Source organism: Loxodonta africana, chromosome 27 (genome assembly GCF_030014295.1).
Source record: "Loxodonta africana isolate mLoxAfr1 chromosome 27, mLoxAfr1.hap2, whole genome shotgun sequence".
NCBI lineage: Eukaryota > Metazoa > Chordata > Mammalia > Proboscidea > Elephantidae > Loxodonta > Loxodonta africana.
In genome coordinates, this window is record NC_087368.1 from 15,708,880 (window position 1) to 15,728,226 (window position 19,347).

The 19,347-nt window shown below is 44.2% G+C and overlaps 1 protein-coding gene across 2 annotated transcripts in view; it reads left to right on the plus strand.

Annotated features, from left to right (window-relative positions):
* The first annotated feature begins 7,363 nt into the window (after positions 1-7,363).
* Positions 7,364-19,347, plus strand: part of PLCL2 (phospholipase C like 2) — a 218,726-nt gene continuing 206,742 nt past the window's right edge. Inside the window, exon 1 of one of the 2 annotated variants that reach the window (XM_003415738.3) lies at positions 7,364-7,693. In XM_003415738.3, coding sequence (XP_003415786.1) covers positions 7,364-7,693 — 330 coding nt within the window. The remainder of the gene's footprint in view (positions 7,694-19,347) is intronic. The other variant, XM_064277341.1, reaches the window with a different exon arrangement.

Sequence of the window (19,347 nt, forward strand, 5' to 3'; positions counted from 1 at the left end):
CACAATGGAACCCATAGGCCCAGCCTTATGGGGTTTCTGATGAAGGCAGCTTCCTCTCCTTGAGCTTCCTGGTGTTGGAGGTCCTATTCTCCTCCTCACTGTCCTGGAGCACCCATGAAGACCAAGAGAGCATGGCCCAGAGAGAAAAGTGTTTCCTCTCCCATCTAAGACTGCCTTCCAAGCCCCTGATTCCTGTTCTTTATGATTGATATTGGGATTGGCCACTCCTTCCAGGATGATCCCACTCCACCTTCTACCCACAGAAGGGTAAGTAACAAAACCCTTTGGTCCCAAGAGAGCAATCACATCAGAATAGAAGAATCCAATAATCATTGAAGACATATATAGATGGTTTCTGATTTGGGGTTAACATTAGACAGTAGGAGGGCAGGGGCTAGGGATAGGGTAAGGATGAGTGAAATGGAGGAAAAGTTAAAGCAATTTATTTCTTGATGCATTTGACTGTCCCTGTGAAGTAGAATCCTAGGACAACCGCTAAGATGGACGGGCAGGGGGACAGTTGGGATTTGGAGAGGAATGCTTTGGAGAATGGAAATTGGAGCCAATTAGCAAAGGGTAAAATGCTACCTTAACAGCACAGAAGGTCCCACTGAAGATGGAAATCGCATACTTTTTTTTTTAATTGTGGCAAAATACATATAACACAAAAATTTGCCATTTTATTCACTTTTAAGGATACAATTCAGTGACATTAATTACCTTAACAATGTAGTGTAACCATCACCACTATTTATTTCCAAAACTTTCTCATCACCCCAAACAGAAACTCTGTACCTATTAAGTAATAACTCCCTATTTCTGCCTCTCCCAGGCCCTAGTAACCAGGGCTACTACTTTCTATGCTTTTGCCTATTCTAGATATTTTATATAAGTGAGATCATATAATATTTGTCCTTTTGTGTCTGACTTATTTCGTTCAGCATAATGTTTTCAAAGTTCATCCATACCATAGCATGTACCAGAACTTCGTTTCTCTTTATGGCTGAATAATATTTCATTGTATAGATATACCTCATTCTGTGTATCCATTCATCTGTCGATGGACGTGGGTTGTTTCCACTTTTTGGCTGTTGTGAATAATGCTGTTATGAACACTGGTGTACAAATACCTGTTGGAGTCCCTGCTTTCAAGTCTTTTGAGCATATACCTAGGAGTAGAATTGCTGGGTCATAAGGTAATTCTGTGTTTAACTTTTGAGGAACTAACAAACTGTTTTCTACAGCAGCTGCTCCATTTTACATTGCCACCAGGTCAGGACTGCATATCCTTGGCCAACACTTGCTGTTTTCCATTTTTCTGGTAGTAGCTATCCTAGTGGGTGTGAAGTGGCATCACATTGAGGTTCCATTTGCATTTCCTTAATGACTAATAATATTGAACATCTTTTCACTTATGGGCCATTTGTGTATTTTATTTGGAGAAATGTCCATTCAAGTTCTTTGCCCGTTTTTAGTTGGGTTTTTATCTTTTTGTTGTTGAAGAAATCATACATTTGAATGGTTCAGGTCAGGTTGGCTCTGTTATATTTTTCTTTTCCAGCAGAGTGGTAGTCAGAGAGCAGGTATGGAGAAAGCCCATAGCTGGATTTATGGAAAGCTGTAGATTGTCAAGGTGGGCACACCTGAAGGACAAGGACATGCTGGTGAGAATGTGGTTGAAAGTCTTAGCCATGAGGCCCAGTCTGGGAAAAAAGTATAGACAAGAGTGCTGATAAATTGAGAGAATAGAAGCAGGTGGAGGAAGTAAAGGTCCTGCTAAGATTAGCAGGTGTGTTTAGGGGAAGTAAGGGAATGGGTTTGATAAAAGGACAGAGTTTGGGGCTGAAAATGGGTTTCTTAGTGTAAAGTGGAGTAGTGGTTAAGTGCTATGGCTGCTAACCAAGAAGTGGGCAGTTCAGATCTGCCAGGCGCTCCTTGGAAACTCTATGGGGCAGTTCTACTCTGTCCTATAGGGTCGCTATGAGTCGGAATCGACTCGACGGCAGTGGGTGGGTTTTAGTGTAAGCTTTCAGAGATGAAACAGTTCTGGGGTTTGGATGTGGGAATAGGTGGATAAAGGAAACGTGAGTTGGGAGCAAAAAAAAAAAAAAATCACAGGAATATGGCTGAAAAGTTGATAGAAAATTCTGATGACATTCATGAGAAACTGAAAAAAAAAATAGCTCTCCCTGAAGACATTATAAAGAACAATATGTAGAGACGTCATTTTATGGACATTCCTCTCTTAAAACAATTAGCCAACACAATAGCAAGTTTCATATTCCAGATTTTTGGCTTGTCTTGAAAAGTAAGATGATTCTGGCAGCATTGAGCCAAGATTCCCTCATGGAACACGAAGATTCCTCATCAGGTTACCTGAGTCCCCATTGTCCATACTGCTGTCCCCAGCCCCCAACTGGCTAAGTGTCCGGTCGCTATTTATCATTATGCTCCTACCATATTTCTTGGAGTTAAGAGGTAAGTGAGATATTTCTTATATCCATGCCTCTATAAAAGCTGGAAAACCAAGGATGAATTGGGAAGGGTAATCCTCTATATTTGATATACAAAGTATATCAATGTTGAAAAATTACAAATTTTGATGCTATTAGGGAACAAACCCATGCAGCTTCACTCATTACATCACCTGCCTGGCTCCCACAGGCATTTGAGTTTTTGCAGTGGCTCCGGTAATAAAATAATAGTAGAAATGCAGTCAAATACATGAGAGAGAATTTATAAAGTGCTGTGATAAGCAACAGTAATTTTTGGAGTGAATCATATTAATCTATCCTGTTTTATTTTTGCTGATAGAATAATCTTATGAAATCCCTGCTAATACATAGATTCCCTCACAGTGCTACGTAACTCAACAGCCACAGAGAATGATTTAATGAATTCACACAGTTGTTCTTCAGTGGCTGGGTGGCACTGTAATTCCCTGAGTGCCTAACTTGTTCGCAACCAAACCCGAGTTGATTCTGACTCATAGGACCCTACAGGACAGAGTAGAACTGCCCCCATAGGGTTTCTAAGGCTGTAATCTTTGTGGAAGTAGATAGCCAAATTTTCTCTGCAGAGCTACTGGTGGGTTCGAATCACTGACTTTCCAGTTAGCAGCTGAGTGCTTTAACCACTGCAACACCAGGGCTCCTTTGGTAGAAGACAGCTCCAAGGAAAATGGGTAAAGGATCTTTATTGTCAGAGGAGAGGAAGAAGATGGAACTGAATGTTTTTGGCAGGTCTAACTTGCCACACTCTTGCCCTGGGAGAAAGGCAATTTCTATACATCCCTTCATATTCAGTGTCATGATAAAATAAACATAATGCAAACCATAGGAGCATAATAGTTTAAAATCAACATCTTGGATTGACTCAGGAAGCAAATGGGACTCCAGTGTGGACCAGCACATTGACAGAATCTGCTATCTCCTTGCAGCAGTTTGGTCTCCCGCTTTCTGCTCAAGTTAGCTCTCACATTAAGCATGTGGAGAGCCATCGAATAAGAAGGCTCAGATATTGAACAGCGTCTTTAGAGAACAACAGGAAATCAAATGAGATCGAAGTTTGGGAAATGAAAACTGTCATAATACATCGAGGGAGAAAATAATCTGAAGGCCAAGTGTGCAGTGAGTCAGAAAAATCCGGACAGTTGTAATGTTAGAGCCTGCGAACTGGAAACTAGATAGGAATCCATAACCTACAAGAGTATGAATGGCAGCAAGAAGTCAGCCAACAGCGTCAGTGTTATTTTGGGAGGCCGAAGGGAGGATTTTATGGCCCAGCAGCTTGAACAGCTCAAGTTTTAGACATCTACTTAAAGAGGTAGACAAACTGAAGACAGTTTGGTGAAGAGTGACAATGATTAAAAGCTGAGACTCATTGAAATATGAGGAAAAGTTGAAAAGAGTTAAAACTATATACTGCTGGCATGATATGGATGTAAAATTTTAAAGACTTTTTATTGACTTTTAAAATTATGAAAAATTATTCATCAGAACCCAACCATTAGTATATGGATATAAGAAATAAATTGGCCCAGGCATCATGGTGTTACCCAGATTGAGCATTTTATTAATACGTTTTTGGTTTTTGTCTATATCTTATTGCTCTGCTCTGAGAGTTAGTCTGAAAGAACTATTAGAATTTGCTGAAGAATGACTATGATGTTTTGGCTCTTTTTCCAACTCTAATTTCTATGAATTTTAAAATGCTATGAAAACACTTCAGCAAGAATTCTGGCAAAATATTTACAATTTCTTCAATAACATTGCTCATGGAATAGGAGAAATGGCAAGCAATCACTTAGTAACTCCAGAGGACAAGCAGGAAGGAGGAGAAACAATTGCTTACTCTGCTGTTCATGATGGAAAAAAAAAATCTGAGTTTAGCTATTAAAAAGCCAGTTGGGAGCTGAAAATTGCCTGTGTCAGAGGAACACGCTGCTTCCCATCCCCATATCGAAGAAACAGTGCCTACAGTTTGGCTGTTTGTGTGATGAAGAAGTACAGCAAGCGTGTGACCAGCGGCTTGTGGGAGACAAGCACTTACGGGGATAAAAAGAAACCTGGCACAGGCCTTGGGCTTCTGGCATCATTAGTTACAGGTCTGCCAAGATGCTTGGGGAAACATTTTAATTTAAATGCCACGTCTATTTCAACGAAGTCTCCCTGGTTTGACCTGTTGGGAGTGCAGAGTGAGATGGATAGGTGCTCATTTTGGAGGGCATTAGGGAATGAAATGGTGGCTTTAGAAAAAGCATCCTGGAGTTTTAAACCTCAATATGCCCCCACTCACCCCAGGAAACCCATTGCCATCCTTGTAAACTAAATGGCTCTCCTAGCATTATACTAGGGATTGGTCAATGTGTGGAGAAAAATTAGATACGAATGCAGAAAGGGCAGAAATACCTCCAGGCATTTACTCAAAATATCAAAGTTAGAGAACTTGAAGAATAAAGGCTCCAGCATTCTTTCCTTCCCCCATAGCAAACTTACCATTATGCTTTTAAATCAGATAAAGCAGATTAAGAATCTAATTTGAATTATTTGGATCTATTTTTTTGCAAAACTATCACAAGACAGAAAACACTACTATTTTTAAAACAAAACTAGAAAAGAAAGGTAGCAAAGAGATGGAACTGAATAAAAGAAGAAGACATTGTTGCCCATCGATGGGAAAATATTTGTTAGTGTAGGCCCAGGTTGGCAAGAGATGGATAGAAGCTCAATCGAGGGTAACAAAAACATGAATCCAGAGGATCAGAAGAATTAAAACGCCCCCAAGAATAACGGGAAGGTGTTGGATGCTTTCTAGGGCAAGAGTAGGTATGTATATGAACGTAAAACAGGTTTCCTCCAAGACTACTTGGCAGTTTGCTACACATCATGCTAATAACAAGGTCTTCAAGTTCATCCCCCCAGCAGATGGGATCAGCTTCTCCTTCGCGTCCTGCAGGAGTGTATTTCCCGAAAAGGGAACACAAGTTGGATCGAAGTGTAGGGTGCGACAGAAGGGTGTGAAGCTGGAGCCCAGGGAGCCTGGGATGGAGAGGTGGGTGGGGCTAGGCAGGGTGGGGCCTCAGGCCCTGTCAGGTGCGAGGGAGGTTTTTGTGCAGGGGAACGACGTGATCAGGGTTGTTTTAGGCGGACCCAGTGCTGAGGAGTTGATTCCATTCATAGCGACCTTATAGGACAGAGTAGAATTTCCCCATAGAGTTTCCAAGGAGCGCCTGGCGGATTCGAACTGCCGACCCTTCGGTTAGCAGCTGTAGCACTTAACAACTAGCCACCAGTGTTTCCCTGAAGCCTGTTAGGGGGGACCAAAGGAACCGGCTGAGGCGTTACCCCCAAAGATGAGCCTGACCCAGGGCGGGGCCTGCAGGGGACTGGACCACCTGGCGTCACTGGGGGCGAGATTAGGCAGCGGGCTGGGAGGGATGGCGGAAATCAGTGAGGGGTGCCTAAGAGCACAGGATACGCTCTGCCTATATCCTCTGCTTCTCACCCCTCACTCCCGCCCCCAGCATCTTTGCAACTAGTTGGATCAATTCACAGTTCAGGAGCCCAAGGAAACGGGATTGGTTTTAATACGTGAGATGGGTCTGCCCGGCTGGGGAAGCCCAGTGAGGGGTCTTCCGGATAGCATTTTCCTGAACTGCTTGGGACGCTGTGAGTCGGAGTCGACTCGACGGCAATGGGCTTGGTTTTCGTCTGGATGGCGGGGAGAAGCGGGAGGCGCAGCGGCTGAGCCCCCGAGGCCGGAGCTGCGCTCCAGGCCCCGTGGCCTGTGCGGTCGTTGCGCCTCGGGGCCCCGGGCGGGTGATTGGCAGTTGCGGCAGATCCACCGGAGGGGCGGAGGGTATTAAGAACTCGCGGCCGCCGCCCGTCGCCGTCCCTCGGCAGCGAGGTCGCCTTGGCCCGATGACCCGGCCGCGGCGAGAGCAGCCGCGACGGCGGCGACCTCGAGCAGGAGCCGGGCGGCGGCGGTGGGTCGGGGGAAGGAGGCGGGAGGGTCCCCGCGGCCTGTAGGGGGCAGCGCCGAGCGCGGGCGGAGATGGCCGCGGGCCGGGTGGGTCCGCAGTCCCCCCTCGGGGAGCTGCCCCTCGGGCCGCACCCGGGTCTGGGACCGCCGAGCCGCCCCTGGCCGCCGCGCGCTTCCTCCCCGCGCCGCGGGTCTCGGCAGGTCCCGGGGCTGGGGCGGAGAGCACCGAGGGGCCCGGCACGCGGCGGCCTCAGGAGTTGGGGTCCGCCCGGGGCCGCGTGACCCTCGGGAGGCGCCTCCGTGTGGCCGGACAGCGTTGGAGCGTCCGCCGTTTCCCCTTGGCCCTGCGCCCCAAGTGGGCGTCCTGGTCCGCCGAGTGGGTGCCCGAGCCCCCAGGGAGGGTGCCCCGTTCCCGCTCGGTGGGTGCCCCCGAGCCCGGGGCGGGTGCCCTGCGCCCCTGGGAGAGCGCGTGTTACCTCGGGGTGGAACCTCGCGCCCTTGGGCTGGGAGCTCCTTTACCCCGGGGTGGGCGCCGGGCCGCGCGGGTTATTTTTGGCGCCCGCGGCGGCGCGTGTGTCGGGGCGTGTTTTCCTTCCCCAGGTGCCGGGAGCCCGGCTCCGCCGCCGCGGGCGCTGACTCGGGTCTCTCTCTTCTCTCCCCTGCAGGAATCTTCTGATAATTCTGTCGCCACGACTTTAACCGTGCGCGAGGCGAGCTCGAAACAAACATCACATCTAAATTAAAAAAAAAAAAAAAAAGCGGAAGAAGCAGCCGAGGCGGCGGCGGCGGGAGGAGGAGAGGAGGAGGGGCCGCGCGGCGGCCCGAGGCGGCGGCGGGGACGCGGGGACGCGGCTTTGTGCTGGCGGGTCGCGGGGCGCCCATGGCGGAGTGCGGCCGGGGGGGCACCGCCGGCGGGGCCCTGCCCACCTCCCCGAGCCCGGCCCTCGGTGCCAAGGGCTCCCTGAAAGCCGCAGCCGGGGAAGGCGGTGGCGGCGGGGGAGGTCGCCTCGGCCAGGGGCGGGCGCGCTATGACAGCGGCGGGGTTTCCAACGGAGACTGCAGCCTCGGCGTGTCCGGGGACGAAGCCCAAGCCAGCCCCGCCAGGGGACCCCGGGGAGCTGCGCTCGCCCTGACTCCCAGTCCGGCCGCTGGTCCCCTCCCCCGGGAGAGCAAGCCGGGCGGCCTGCCCCGCCGGAGCAGCATCATCAAGGTAGGTGGAAGAAGGGCAGTGATAGCCCACCCCCAGCCGGCCTCGGGGTCTGTTTCCACGGGGGAAGGGAGTGTAAGGAGGGAGATGTAGGGGGAGCCCACTGCTAACAGGAACACGGGTTGGATGCAAATGGCATTTGGAAAGAATGGAGAGGTGATCCCCAAGGTGCAGCGGGAGCTGTGTGCAGGCATCCCCAGTTAAACTTGAGGCTGTCACCTCTTGCAGAATTGGCCTGGAATTATGACCTGTACCTGCCTGGGCAGGGTATGCTCTGTCTCCGGTAGCCTGTGTTGGTAAAAGACACCCTGTGTATTGTATTTCAAGGACAGTTGAGGATTACGTGGAAACATTTTCTTAAAAATTCCAAGAGGTGAACAGAGATTATTTAATAGGTTTCTTCTGATTTGTGTATGTAGTTGTCTCTTGCAAATGGTTATATTTGGAGGGTACACAATCTATATAGTCATTCAGTCATATGGAGAAATGAAGTAGGTTTCTGAGCATAAATGCAGATTTCTGTCTTCTTGGGCTCAAAAGCCCTGAGAGATTACAGTACTACACGCTTTAATCTTTTCCTTACTGCAGTAGGCAGGCCTCCAGTTCTTCTGTGGAAGTTCTTTTGGGCAGTTTGCTCGGGTTTCTTATCTTTTGCACCGTGTTATTTAGCAGAAGAAAGCCAGCGCTTGTTTTGTGCATTTTAAACTCAAGAAGTAATATTTGAAACTCCTCAGTTTGTTGTGGTTTCCTTCTAATATTGCCCTTTGGTCGCAATGTAAAAATATTTCTTGTGACAGAAAGTGAAAAAAAAGTTGATGAGCTAGGAAGAGCAGAGCCTGAGGCAAGACTAGCTCATTCTGCAAGTTTGGAGTAAATATGAAAATGTGGCTTTCTCAAAATCAAGGGGTTACTAGGACGTGAGCAGTAAAGCACATTGACAGGGCTGCAACCAGACTTCCTGTGGCTGATAGCTGGTGGGAGAGAAGACAGAACGTGCCACAGTGAAGAGAGTTGACACTGGTGGTATGTGGAATTTAATTGGATCTGTAAGAAATCTCCCAAGTACTGTAAAAATGTCTGATGATGTTAGCAACTTCTTCAATCGTCTAGTGAAATATACCACCTTGATACACTCTATGTAACACAGTTGTGAAACTGCCTTTCGCCATGTCATCTGTTTGCACAGTTTATGTCTGGGCAAGGGCACAAATGAAGGACTTAAAGATCAAGTGTTTTAACTGTGTGCAGCACATGTTTAGAGTTAAGCTAAGGAAAGTAAAATGTGTTTTTGCTGCATACGTAGCTTTTAGTGACTTATATTTTCTTTTGCTCTGTGGCTTACGTTTCCGTGAAAGTTGCTTTCAACTGTGCATAGTAATCAATACCACTGACAGAGTTACATGTCATTGCTTTTGTTGGTTACCAAATATTTGTCATAATTTTGCTTTGTGGTGTTGAGTTAATGAACTTTGACATCAGAGTTCCAGAGAAGATACCAGCCTACCGATTTTAACCACCTCCTCCAATTTTTTTTTTTTAGGGTTTATTATTTGCATTTAAAATGTAAACTTCGTTGGTGTCTATAGTGGGATTCATAGTGTAACTTATTTAGTTACAATCAGCATCTGTTTTAATTACATTCATGGGAGAGTAGAAAGAGGGTGATGTATCAGTATTTCTGATATATGGAATTGAGAACTTAGGAGATATTTCTTCATTGAGTGCGCTGGAAGAACATGGGAACATGGTTAATTGTTCAGAAATCACTGGTTTTAGAAATGACGTTGATACTTTTATGGAATTCTGAAACTTTGACAGTTATTTTCTCACTTTCTTTCCTCCTAATGGAGGCAAGGAAACCCTGGTGGTGTAGTAGTTAAGAGCTACGGCTGCTAACCAAAAGGTTGGCAGTTCGAATCCACCGGGTGCTCCTTGGAAACCCTGTGGCGCAGTTCTACTCTGTCCTTTAGGGTCGCTATGAGTTGCAATTGACTTGACGACAACAGGCCTGGCTTTTTTTGGAATGAAGGCATTTGGCTTCTCATTCCCTGTTATGTCCGCAGGTAGTGCCAGCAACCTAGTAGAGGCTGCTTGCTGAATGAATGAGGGAAAGAAAGAATGTTAAGGAAATACAAGTTTTCTCTTTTAGGTTTTGTTAATTTCTAAAACGGTGATTTTAGATTTCCCAGTCCCATGTCTTATTCATGATCTTGTGCATCCTGAGGTAACTTAATTGATTCCTTTTTCTTGCCTCCACTTTCACCTTGCGTTTTTCTTAAACACCTTTTAAAAGTTGAAAGTTGAGTAAGCCTAGGTTATATGATTCACAGGAAGGTAAGTATGCTATATTTAAATAAGTAACTGCTTGATATGTTTCCCCTTGAATTGGTATCTTGACGAATTTAGTGTGGTATATTTTATTTTTTCATATTTTTGTGCTTTGCATGAAGGTTTACAAAGCAAATTAGTTTCTCATTAAACAATACACGTTGTTTTGTGACATTGGTTCCCAACCCTGCAGCATGTCAACACTCTCCCTTTCTCAACCTTGGGTTCCCCATTTCCATTCATCTAGCTTTCCTGTCTCCTCCTGCCATCTCATCATCGCCCCTGGGCTGGCGTACACATTTAGTCTCATGTACACGGTTGAGCCACATGTGTTGTTCGGTGGGCCTGTTTAATCTTTGGCTGAAGGATGAACTTCAGGTGTGACCTCAGTACTGAGTTAAAAGGGCGTTTAGGGGTAATGTGGTATATTTTAAAGGTGTAACTTATAGCATCAAGGCAATGTCCTAATAGAATAAAGAGGCCTTTCATGTTAATAGCAAATTTGACGGGATTCTTTCAACTGCACTTTTGTTAAAACAAAAAAAATCATAGCTTAGTAGAAGTTAGTGCTGTTAGAAAGTGAAAAGGCAATAGTGACATCTTTTCCTTGGTTTCCTTACGTTTTTGCTGAAATGTAAGTGATGAACACAGTCAGGTGGTCCAAGAGCGGACACGGGAGTAGATAAGTCGATGCTCGCCTTTCGTAGGGCAGCCATAACAACTGACCAGAATTGAGTGGCTTAAAACAACCGAAACTTATTCTCTCACAGTTCCTGAGGCTAGAAGTCTGAAATGAAGTGGTCGTGCAGCAGAGCTATGCTCTATCCGAAGGCTGTAAAGGAGAATGAGTCTTTGCTGCTGCTTACCTTCTGGCAGTTGCGAGAAAACCTTGGTGTTTCTTAGCTTATAGATGCATCCCTTGCTTATTTGTCTCTGCTGTCACATGGAATTCTTCCTGTGTGTCTGTGTCCAGATTTCTCTCTTCTTAAGAAGACACCTGTCATTGGATTAGGTACTGCTCTAATTCAGTATAACCTCATCTGCCCTTGATTACAGCTACAAAGACCCTATTTCTAAATAAGGTCAGATTCACAGGTTTTGAGTGGACTTTAATTTTGGGGGCACTGTTCAACTCAGTGCAAACCCTGGTGGCATAGTGGTTAAGTGCTATGGCTCCTAACCAAAAGGTCGGCAGTTCAAATCCACCAGGCGCTCCTTGGAAACTCTATGGGACAGTTCTTCTCTGCCCCGTAGGGTTGCTATGAGTCAGAATTGACTCAACAGCAATGGGTTTTTTTTTTTTTTTTTGGTATTCCACTCAGTATAGCAAACAGGGTGATAATTTAAGATGTAGGGGAATGTTGTTAGGTGTCATCCAGTTTGTTCCAACTCATAGCGACCCTGTGTACAACATAACAAAACACTGCCCGGTATTGTGCCATCCCCACAATTGTTGCTATGCTTGAGCCCATTGTTGCAGCCACTGTGGCAGTGCATCTCATTGAGGGTCTTCCTCTTTCACTGACCCTCTACTTTACCAAGCATGATGTCCTTCTCCAGGAACTGGTCCCTCCTTATAATATATCCAAAGTAGGTGAGACAGAGTCTCGCCATCCTTGCATCTAAGGAGCATTCTGGCTGTACTGGGAGAATAACAGGGAGCGTATTCGCTAAGGAATAGAGACCAGCAGTTATGGGGTAGTATTAGTTGAAGTATTAGGCTTAAGAGCTATGCCTGTCCCCTAGCTTCCGTCTTCATTATAATCTTGACGTTCCTCTTGTGTGGGAATCCTGAAAGCAGAGGGAGAAATAATGGCCTTAATGTGATAAACAGTGAGCAGAGAGAGGGTATTATTGCTAAGGTGCAAGACCTATGGGAGGACTACACTGTAAAAGACCTCTTTAAAGTGTTGAAAAGCAAAGATGTTGCTTTGAGGACTAAGGTGTGCCTGACCCAAGCCATGGTGTTTTTAGTTGCCTCGTGTGCATGCAAAAACTGGACAATGAATAAGCAAGACCGAAGAAGAATTGACATCTTTGAATTGTGGTGTTGGTGAAGAACATTGAATATACATGGACTGCCAAAAGAATGACCAAATCTCTCTTGGGAGAGGCACAGCCAGAATGCGCCTTAGAAGCAAGGATGATGAGACTACATCTCACATACTTTGAACATGTTATCAGGAGGGACCAGTCCCTGGAGAGGGACATCATGCTTGGTAAAGCAGAGAGTCAGCAAAAGAGAGGAAAACCCTCAAGGAGATGAATTGGCATGGTGGCTGCAACAGTGGGTTCGAGCATAGCACAATTGTGAGGATGGCACAGGATCGGGCAGTGTTTCCTTCTGTTGTGCATAGGGTCCCTGTGAGTTAGAACCGACTCGATGGCACCTAACAACAACAACAACACTGTAGGTTGACCAGAATTACATTTCTCATTTAAAACCATTTCTTGGGAATGCCATCTGTTTCATAAGTATGATATTGAGTAAGACATTGTTGTAAAACTGCATATTCTGCCAAAATAGATGCACAGATCTATGTTCCAAGAGTTCCTTGGTTGTGTGGTACCAGTGTGAAAACTCAGAGGGCGAGCAGCCTCATAGACCCTTTTATAAATACCGTAAGAAGATAAATACATTGTGGGACTCACCACTAGACTTTTCAACGTTTTCTTAGCTTATTGAGAATAATGTTACACATTTTAGATTATCTACAAAGGCCCATTAATGGATTTTTAGGGACGAAGCCATCAGCATATTTGTCATTTTAAGTGATCTAAACCCAGTGCCGTAATCTAGTAAATAAAAACATCACTTTCATTTTCGGATAATTTATTTCATCACACCATTCAATCTAGTCCAATTTTGAGATAGTTAATTTGGTTACTTGTTCAGATGGCATCCCATTTTTTTGTTTGTTTGTTTTATAAATAGCTCAATCCTTTAATTCAAGTGCTTGGTCTAGAAATGTAAAGTAGCATTTTAGGCCTTAGATTTCTTTTTAATTTTAGAAATAAATGAAGTTGCAATGTCTATTAGTTTGGATGTTTTATTTTAATCAGAATTAATGAATACTTTGCTTGGTACTTTTAAATTGAGATAATTTACATAAAGTAAAATTCACTCTTGTTGGTGTCTGGTTCTGTGAGTTTTGACAAACACAATCATGTGACCACCACCACAATCAAGATACAGAATGATTCCATCACCTCAAAAAGCTCCCTGGGGCCCCTTTGCAGTCTTCCCCTTCCCCCATCCTCAGAGCATGGCAACCACTGATCTTGAGTGCTTTTTCTAGTAAGTAGGAAATACACCTTTTGAATTATTTTCGTAGTTAGAAGCAAGAACAGTAGCCACCATTTTTTGAACACTTACTATGGAGCCCTGGTGGTGCAGTGGTTAAGTGTTTGGCTGCTAACAAACAGGTCAGCAGTTCGAATCCACCAGACACTCCTTGGAAACCCTGTGGGGCAGTTCAACTCTGTCCTGTAAGGTTGCTGTGAGTTGGAATCAACTCAGTGGCAGTGGGTTTGGTTTTATATGCAAAAGCACCTGAAAAGTGCTTGACAAATTATCTGATTAACGTAATGGTGCATACTTAGTGCAGCACCAGTAGCGGCTGGAGGAGACCAGGGCTCAGAGAGTTTAATCGCTTGCCCTGCCTGCCTGGGTACTACATCTGTGTTGCCCAGGTAGCACTGGGGGTTTGGGACGCCGGATTTGATTTTCCCCTTTAAGTGTAGGAGATGTGGGAGGAGGAAAAGAATCTCTCTTTCTGCTGGCAGAGGAATTGACGGATCGTATAGCCTGGCAGCTGTTTACTCACCTGTTGTGGCAGCTTGACCCAGGCCCCCAGCTTCACTGGCATCAGTGGTCTGACCTTGCCCAAGGTGCCAGTGCTTATTTTTGTTAATATCATTGTCATAGTTCTGTGCCGTGTAGGGGAAACAGTTTCACAGCCTTTACACCAGACTGTGTCTTGATGTTGAGCTTCCTAAAGTGGGGGAAGAGCAGACTTTTCACATTTATTATAAAAAACAAAATAATGAAGAGTTACAGATGCATGTGATACTGGCCTGTGGTTTAAGTAAACTAGGCTCTTTGCAGGCAAAAGCTGGGCTGTATTTATATGTTCTACATAGATGACAAGCACATTTTGAATTGGATTTTAAAAATAATACCTGCATTTGACTTTAGACTCTCCCCTCTTTTTTTGTTTTTTGGATGGCAGGACTGGGAGGTGGGGGGAAGACAACAGCATGGCCAGCAACTTGTGGGCATATCAGAAATAGTATACAAACAGTAACTGGATCACAAAGGGAATTGGGGTAGATAGGCAGCTTGGATCATTTAGGCCAGAAAATCTAACGGACAACCAGCAACCCTGCACGTTACTTTGTAGTAATGTACTGTACATTAGTCTAGGAGTGACCAGCCCCTGGAGAAGGACGTCAAGCTTGGTAAGGTAGAGTCAGCAAAAAAGAGGAAGACCCTCAACGAGGTGGATTGATACAGTGGCTGCAACAATGGGCGCAAGCATAGGAGCAATTGTGAGGATGGCGCAGGACGGGGTGTATTACGTTCTAATGTGCATGGGGTTTCGCTGTGAGTCGGAATTGACTTGATGGCACCGACGAACAACTACAGTGCATTCCAGACCACACAAGGTAACAACTGGTGGAAGGCCAGGGTATGGGTGCTTGTCTTAGCCTGCTCAAAGAGCTGTCGCCACAAACCTGAGTTCAGTTTTCAGAAGCAGTCAGAGGGTATTTATTTCACACCCTAAAAATTACTTACCCCCTCTGCTTTTTCCCTTCTCTGTCTTCCAACCTCTTCCTCAAAATAGTTGTGTTTGATCTGTTATTTTTCACTAAGCCCAAATAGACAACTGAGTGGAAATTGTTTATTTTGCTCATTGTTGATATCAGCCACTTGTTATTTTCTTAGAATGCTCTGTCACAGAATCTAGTCAGTTCCTTCTATAGTTTTGTATGCTCTGTAGGGGGTCTAAACTAGACTGCTCTTTTTTTTCCCCCTGCCTCAGTCTCCAACAAAATAGGGCAATGTCATTCACAGCCTAAATGCAAATATAAATGAAGTATGAGCATTCGTAGTTTGTTTTCAGACTCTGTTTCATACATATGTGTCCAATGAGCTCTGGTGGCACAGTGGTTAAGAGCTTGGCTGCTAACCAAAAGGTTGGCAGTTTGAATCCACCAGCTGCTGCTTAGAAACCCTGTGGGGCAATTCTACTGTGTCCTGTAGGGTCACTATAAGTCAAAATCCACTTGACAGCAATGGGTTTGGTTTTTTGGTTTGGTCCCAGAATAGAGGCTCTATCCCTTGCTAATAGTCAAATTTTGGATGCCACCACATACCTACCAGATCTCTGGATTAGTTTAGCTACCTTGTTGTTCCATATTAATGGGATTCTGTCGTGTAGAGATCATTCAAATGTTTTCACATGTGGGTTGCAGGATCTGAAACCATATGCTTGTAAGCTGCCTGGCCAGCTTTTTTCTACTGATAATAACGGTGAATCAAGAGGGTTGTGCTTGGCATAGCGTATTGGTCGTGACTCAAACTAAAGTCAGAGCCAATAGGGAAGTTTTAGTTGTGTCGAAATAACTTCATAGGTTGCCCAGAAGTATGTGATTAATTTCACTGAGCTTCACAACAACTATGCGAATGGTCCAAGCCTGTTGGCAGGACACTTGGCACCTGCCTGGTCCCCAGTGGCAGAGGAGGACAGGTGGCTAGGCTCTCCTGGCCCCCACTTTTAGTCACACGGCAGGGGTGATTAAATAAAATGTGTTCTCCCTAATAATCTCAGGGGTCCTGCACTCTAGGGCCTGATGGGCTGTGTTCTGTGCTTGGTAGGCTGCACCCAGTGGTTCATGGGCTGCGCTCAGGCAGGCTGCACGCTGGGTCAAGTGGGCTGTACTCTGGGATTTCTGGGCCTTGCGCTGTGGCTGGTGGGCCTCACCCTGTGGCTGCTGGGCCTCACCCCATGGTTGGCCTGTACTCTGGGGTCAGACGGGCGGTACCCTAGGTCAGGGGAATGCACTGTTTTGTCAGGTGTGCTGCACTTTGGGGTCAGATAGTCTGTATTATAGGGTGGATGGGTGCACTCTGGCCACATGTTGCATGTCTGGATTCTTCAAGAGACAGAATAGTGTGGTGTGAAAAATAGGGAGTCTGGAGTTAGGTGCCTGGATCAAATTCCAGCTCCCCTTCTTCCTTTCCATGTGACTCTGGGCAAGATACTTAAATTTTAAGTCTCTGTGCCTGGTTTAAAGGGGGGAGAATGAAATTCATCCTCATAGCACTGTTGGAGGATTAAATGAGATGATGTTTGTGAAGTATTCAGTGCAATGTAATAAGCACTCAGTGTAAGTATTATCTGGTATTTCCCTCCCGATTTTCAGTGTCTCTTACTTAAAGTTCGTAGATTGTAGCTTGCTATCTCTTCCATGCTTCTTTGGAAATTTTTTCTTTCGAAATAAGAGAATGCATCCAGAGAGCTTTCTTAGACATATTCCATAGATGCTCCTAAAAATGATTCTGGGCTATTAACTGGTTATTTTCAGTTTGACCCTCTGCTGAGAATTTGTGTTTCCACCATAGATATACTGAGTCAGAATCTACATTTTTAACAAGACCCCCAGGTATACATAAGAATCACCTGGAAATCTTGTTAAAGTGTAGGTGTATACATTGGAATCATCCAGGAATATTGTTAAAATGTAGATGTATATGTAAGAATCATTGGGAGATCTTGTTAAAATGTAGCCATAAACGTCACAATTATCTGGGGATCTTGTTAAAATGTAGTTGTATACATAAGAATCATCTGGAGATCTTGTAAAAATGTAGATTCTGATTCAGTATCTCTAGGGTTGAAATGCAGATTGTCCCCGGGGAGTCAAACTGAGGTTCAAAGCCTTGGATTTGTTACAGACAGCTTTGTTGCTTTTCTGAATCTGATGCTTCAACACAACTGCACACATATCTGAATAGCCCAAGCTACATGATCACAGAGTGTTGAACATAAATTTCGTTAAGCCAAGTACCCGCATGTCTCATTTTGTGCAGTGTGGTGTAGATTTATACCTTTTATCTTGATGAAGTTGCTAATAGTGCCTCCTTTCACTCTCAAAGATATCCTGATTTAGATTATATGGTCACCCAACTTGTAATCTGCTCTGTACAAACTCTTTGCCACAACCTGTTTGTGGTCCCACAATACTGCTCTCTGTGCGTAAACTGAGCCTTTATATTCTATCTCTGTTCTTTTCTCAGCTTGGAATTCTTTCCTCCTCTCTTAGTCACCATTCAAGGTCTTCCTAAGATAATCACCTAACAGAATGGTTTCTTTCTCTGCTTTCCAACCAGGGCTTCAGACCGGTTCGCAAGAATCACTTGGGGATCTTGTCAAAACATAGATTCTGATTCAGCATATGTGGGGTGGAAATGGAAATTCTCAGCAGGGGTTCAAACCTGAACAAACCTGTTCTAAACCCTGCTTCCAACCCGTACGGCCCATTTCCTTCCATATGAGTTGGAATTGACTCCGCAGCAGTGGGTTTGGTTTTTCAGTTTGGTGGGTAACTACATCTTATTCACCTGGTGTTCTGCAGGCGCTAAATGTCTTGTGAAAAACATGTATTTAAACATATATATGTATTAAATAAATGTATGAATGTATGAACAAGTAGACATGAGTGATATAACTTATTTTAGGCATTTGATGATGATGGTATTTAGATGTAACTCTAACTGGTTTTGATTGGAATATAAAACTCAGTGGGTCCTTTACTTCAAAGAAGAAATTTATTTCATGTACATAATTTTGGAAACAAGCAAAGGGAAGGAAATACCTTCATTTAAAATTGAATCCTGGAATTTGGTTGGTTCCAGAATTGTTTGCAAGATCTTAATATAAATGATGTGTCGCTTTTGTGCCCCTGACATAAGAGTAGATCTTTCAAAATTTCTCTTGATTTATGTATTGCCATCAAAGTTTAAAAAGCATGATGAAAGAGTGTTACTGTTTGTTAAGGCATTTAATCTCTTTTCTGAGATTTGGTTTCTTTAAAAGCTAGCTACAGTTTTTTCTTGTTTTTTTTAGAAACTAAATTATCTAAACTTTTATAGTTACTAATACTGGATTGTCAAAAGAGATTCATTGGGAATATTGTTGAATTAATAATACAAAAGAAAATACATAGGGAATCTAGAGGACTAATCGGCAGAGCTGTAGAAATAGGGTCTCTAATGTGTGTTTTGTCATATAATGTTAGAAATTCTGCCTTTTGTTGCAATGCAAGAATTGGGTGAGGAAGGATATTAAGAAATGACAACATAATTACATAATTTGCTGAGTGTTTACTATGTACCTGTTGTTTTATACACATCATTTTATGTAATCCTCACTACAGTCTGCAAGGAGAGCATTATTGTTCCGCTTTCATAGACGAGGAAACCTATTCCACAAGGTTTGAGAATTTCCAAGAAAGGTCACAGAGCTTGTAAGGGCAAAGCCATCTTTCAGACCAGGTTGGCCTGACTGGAAGACCCACGTTTCTCCCTGTTCCGTCGGCCTCTTTCTGTTCCATCTTATAAAATGTATCTCTGACTTTTTCATTTTATCTCCTGCATGCCCAAGTTATTCTGGCTCTTTGATCTTAGCAGTTTCTACCAGTTCTGTTCTAGAACTAATTTTTTACTTAGAAACGTTGGCCTTTGTGGCCAGATCTTAGGGTGAAACCAACCTGTGTACCAAGCCAACATCAAGCTGTAGCAATAGTCATGTCTGCCGTGCCACAGGTTTTCTTAACTAAGCTACAAAACAGGAGTTTGTCTTTTTCCTATCAGCTCTGATTTGATGGTTTTTAAAACATTTTTGGGGGTCATTTTCCATTTTTGTTTCTTTTTTAACCAAAAGTTGATATACAATTATACATATTTTGGGGTCCTGGCAGGTAAAACAGGTAACAGTTTGTAACTTTTTTTTTTTTAAGGTGGAGTTCTTTTGAGAGTATGGATCCCTATGATTGTGTTGGAGTTGTCTAATAATTATAAAACTTGATAATACTTACAGCACATTACTGTGAAATTGATACCCAAGTATCTTCTTGGAGTATGTTGAATACACTGATTTGGACATTAACATCCCAGAAACCAAGCAACTGGATTTAAGAGCGATTAATAATGTAGATTCTTGGGAGTTTTGGAATGGAAAGAGACCATGTAAAATTCTTTTGTAGTTAGAGATACACAAGGCCATTCTGATTAGTACATTTAGCTCCTAGCTATGGTTGAGCTC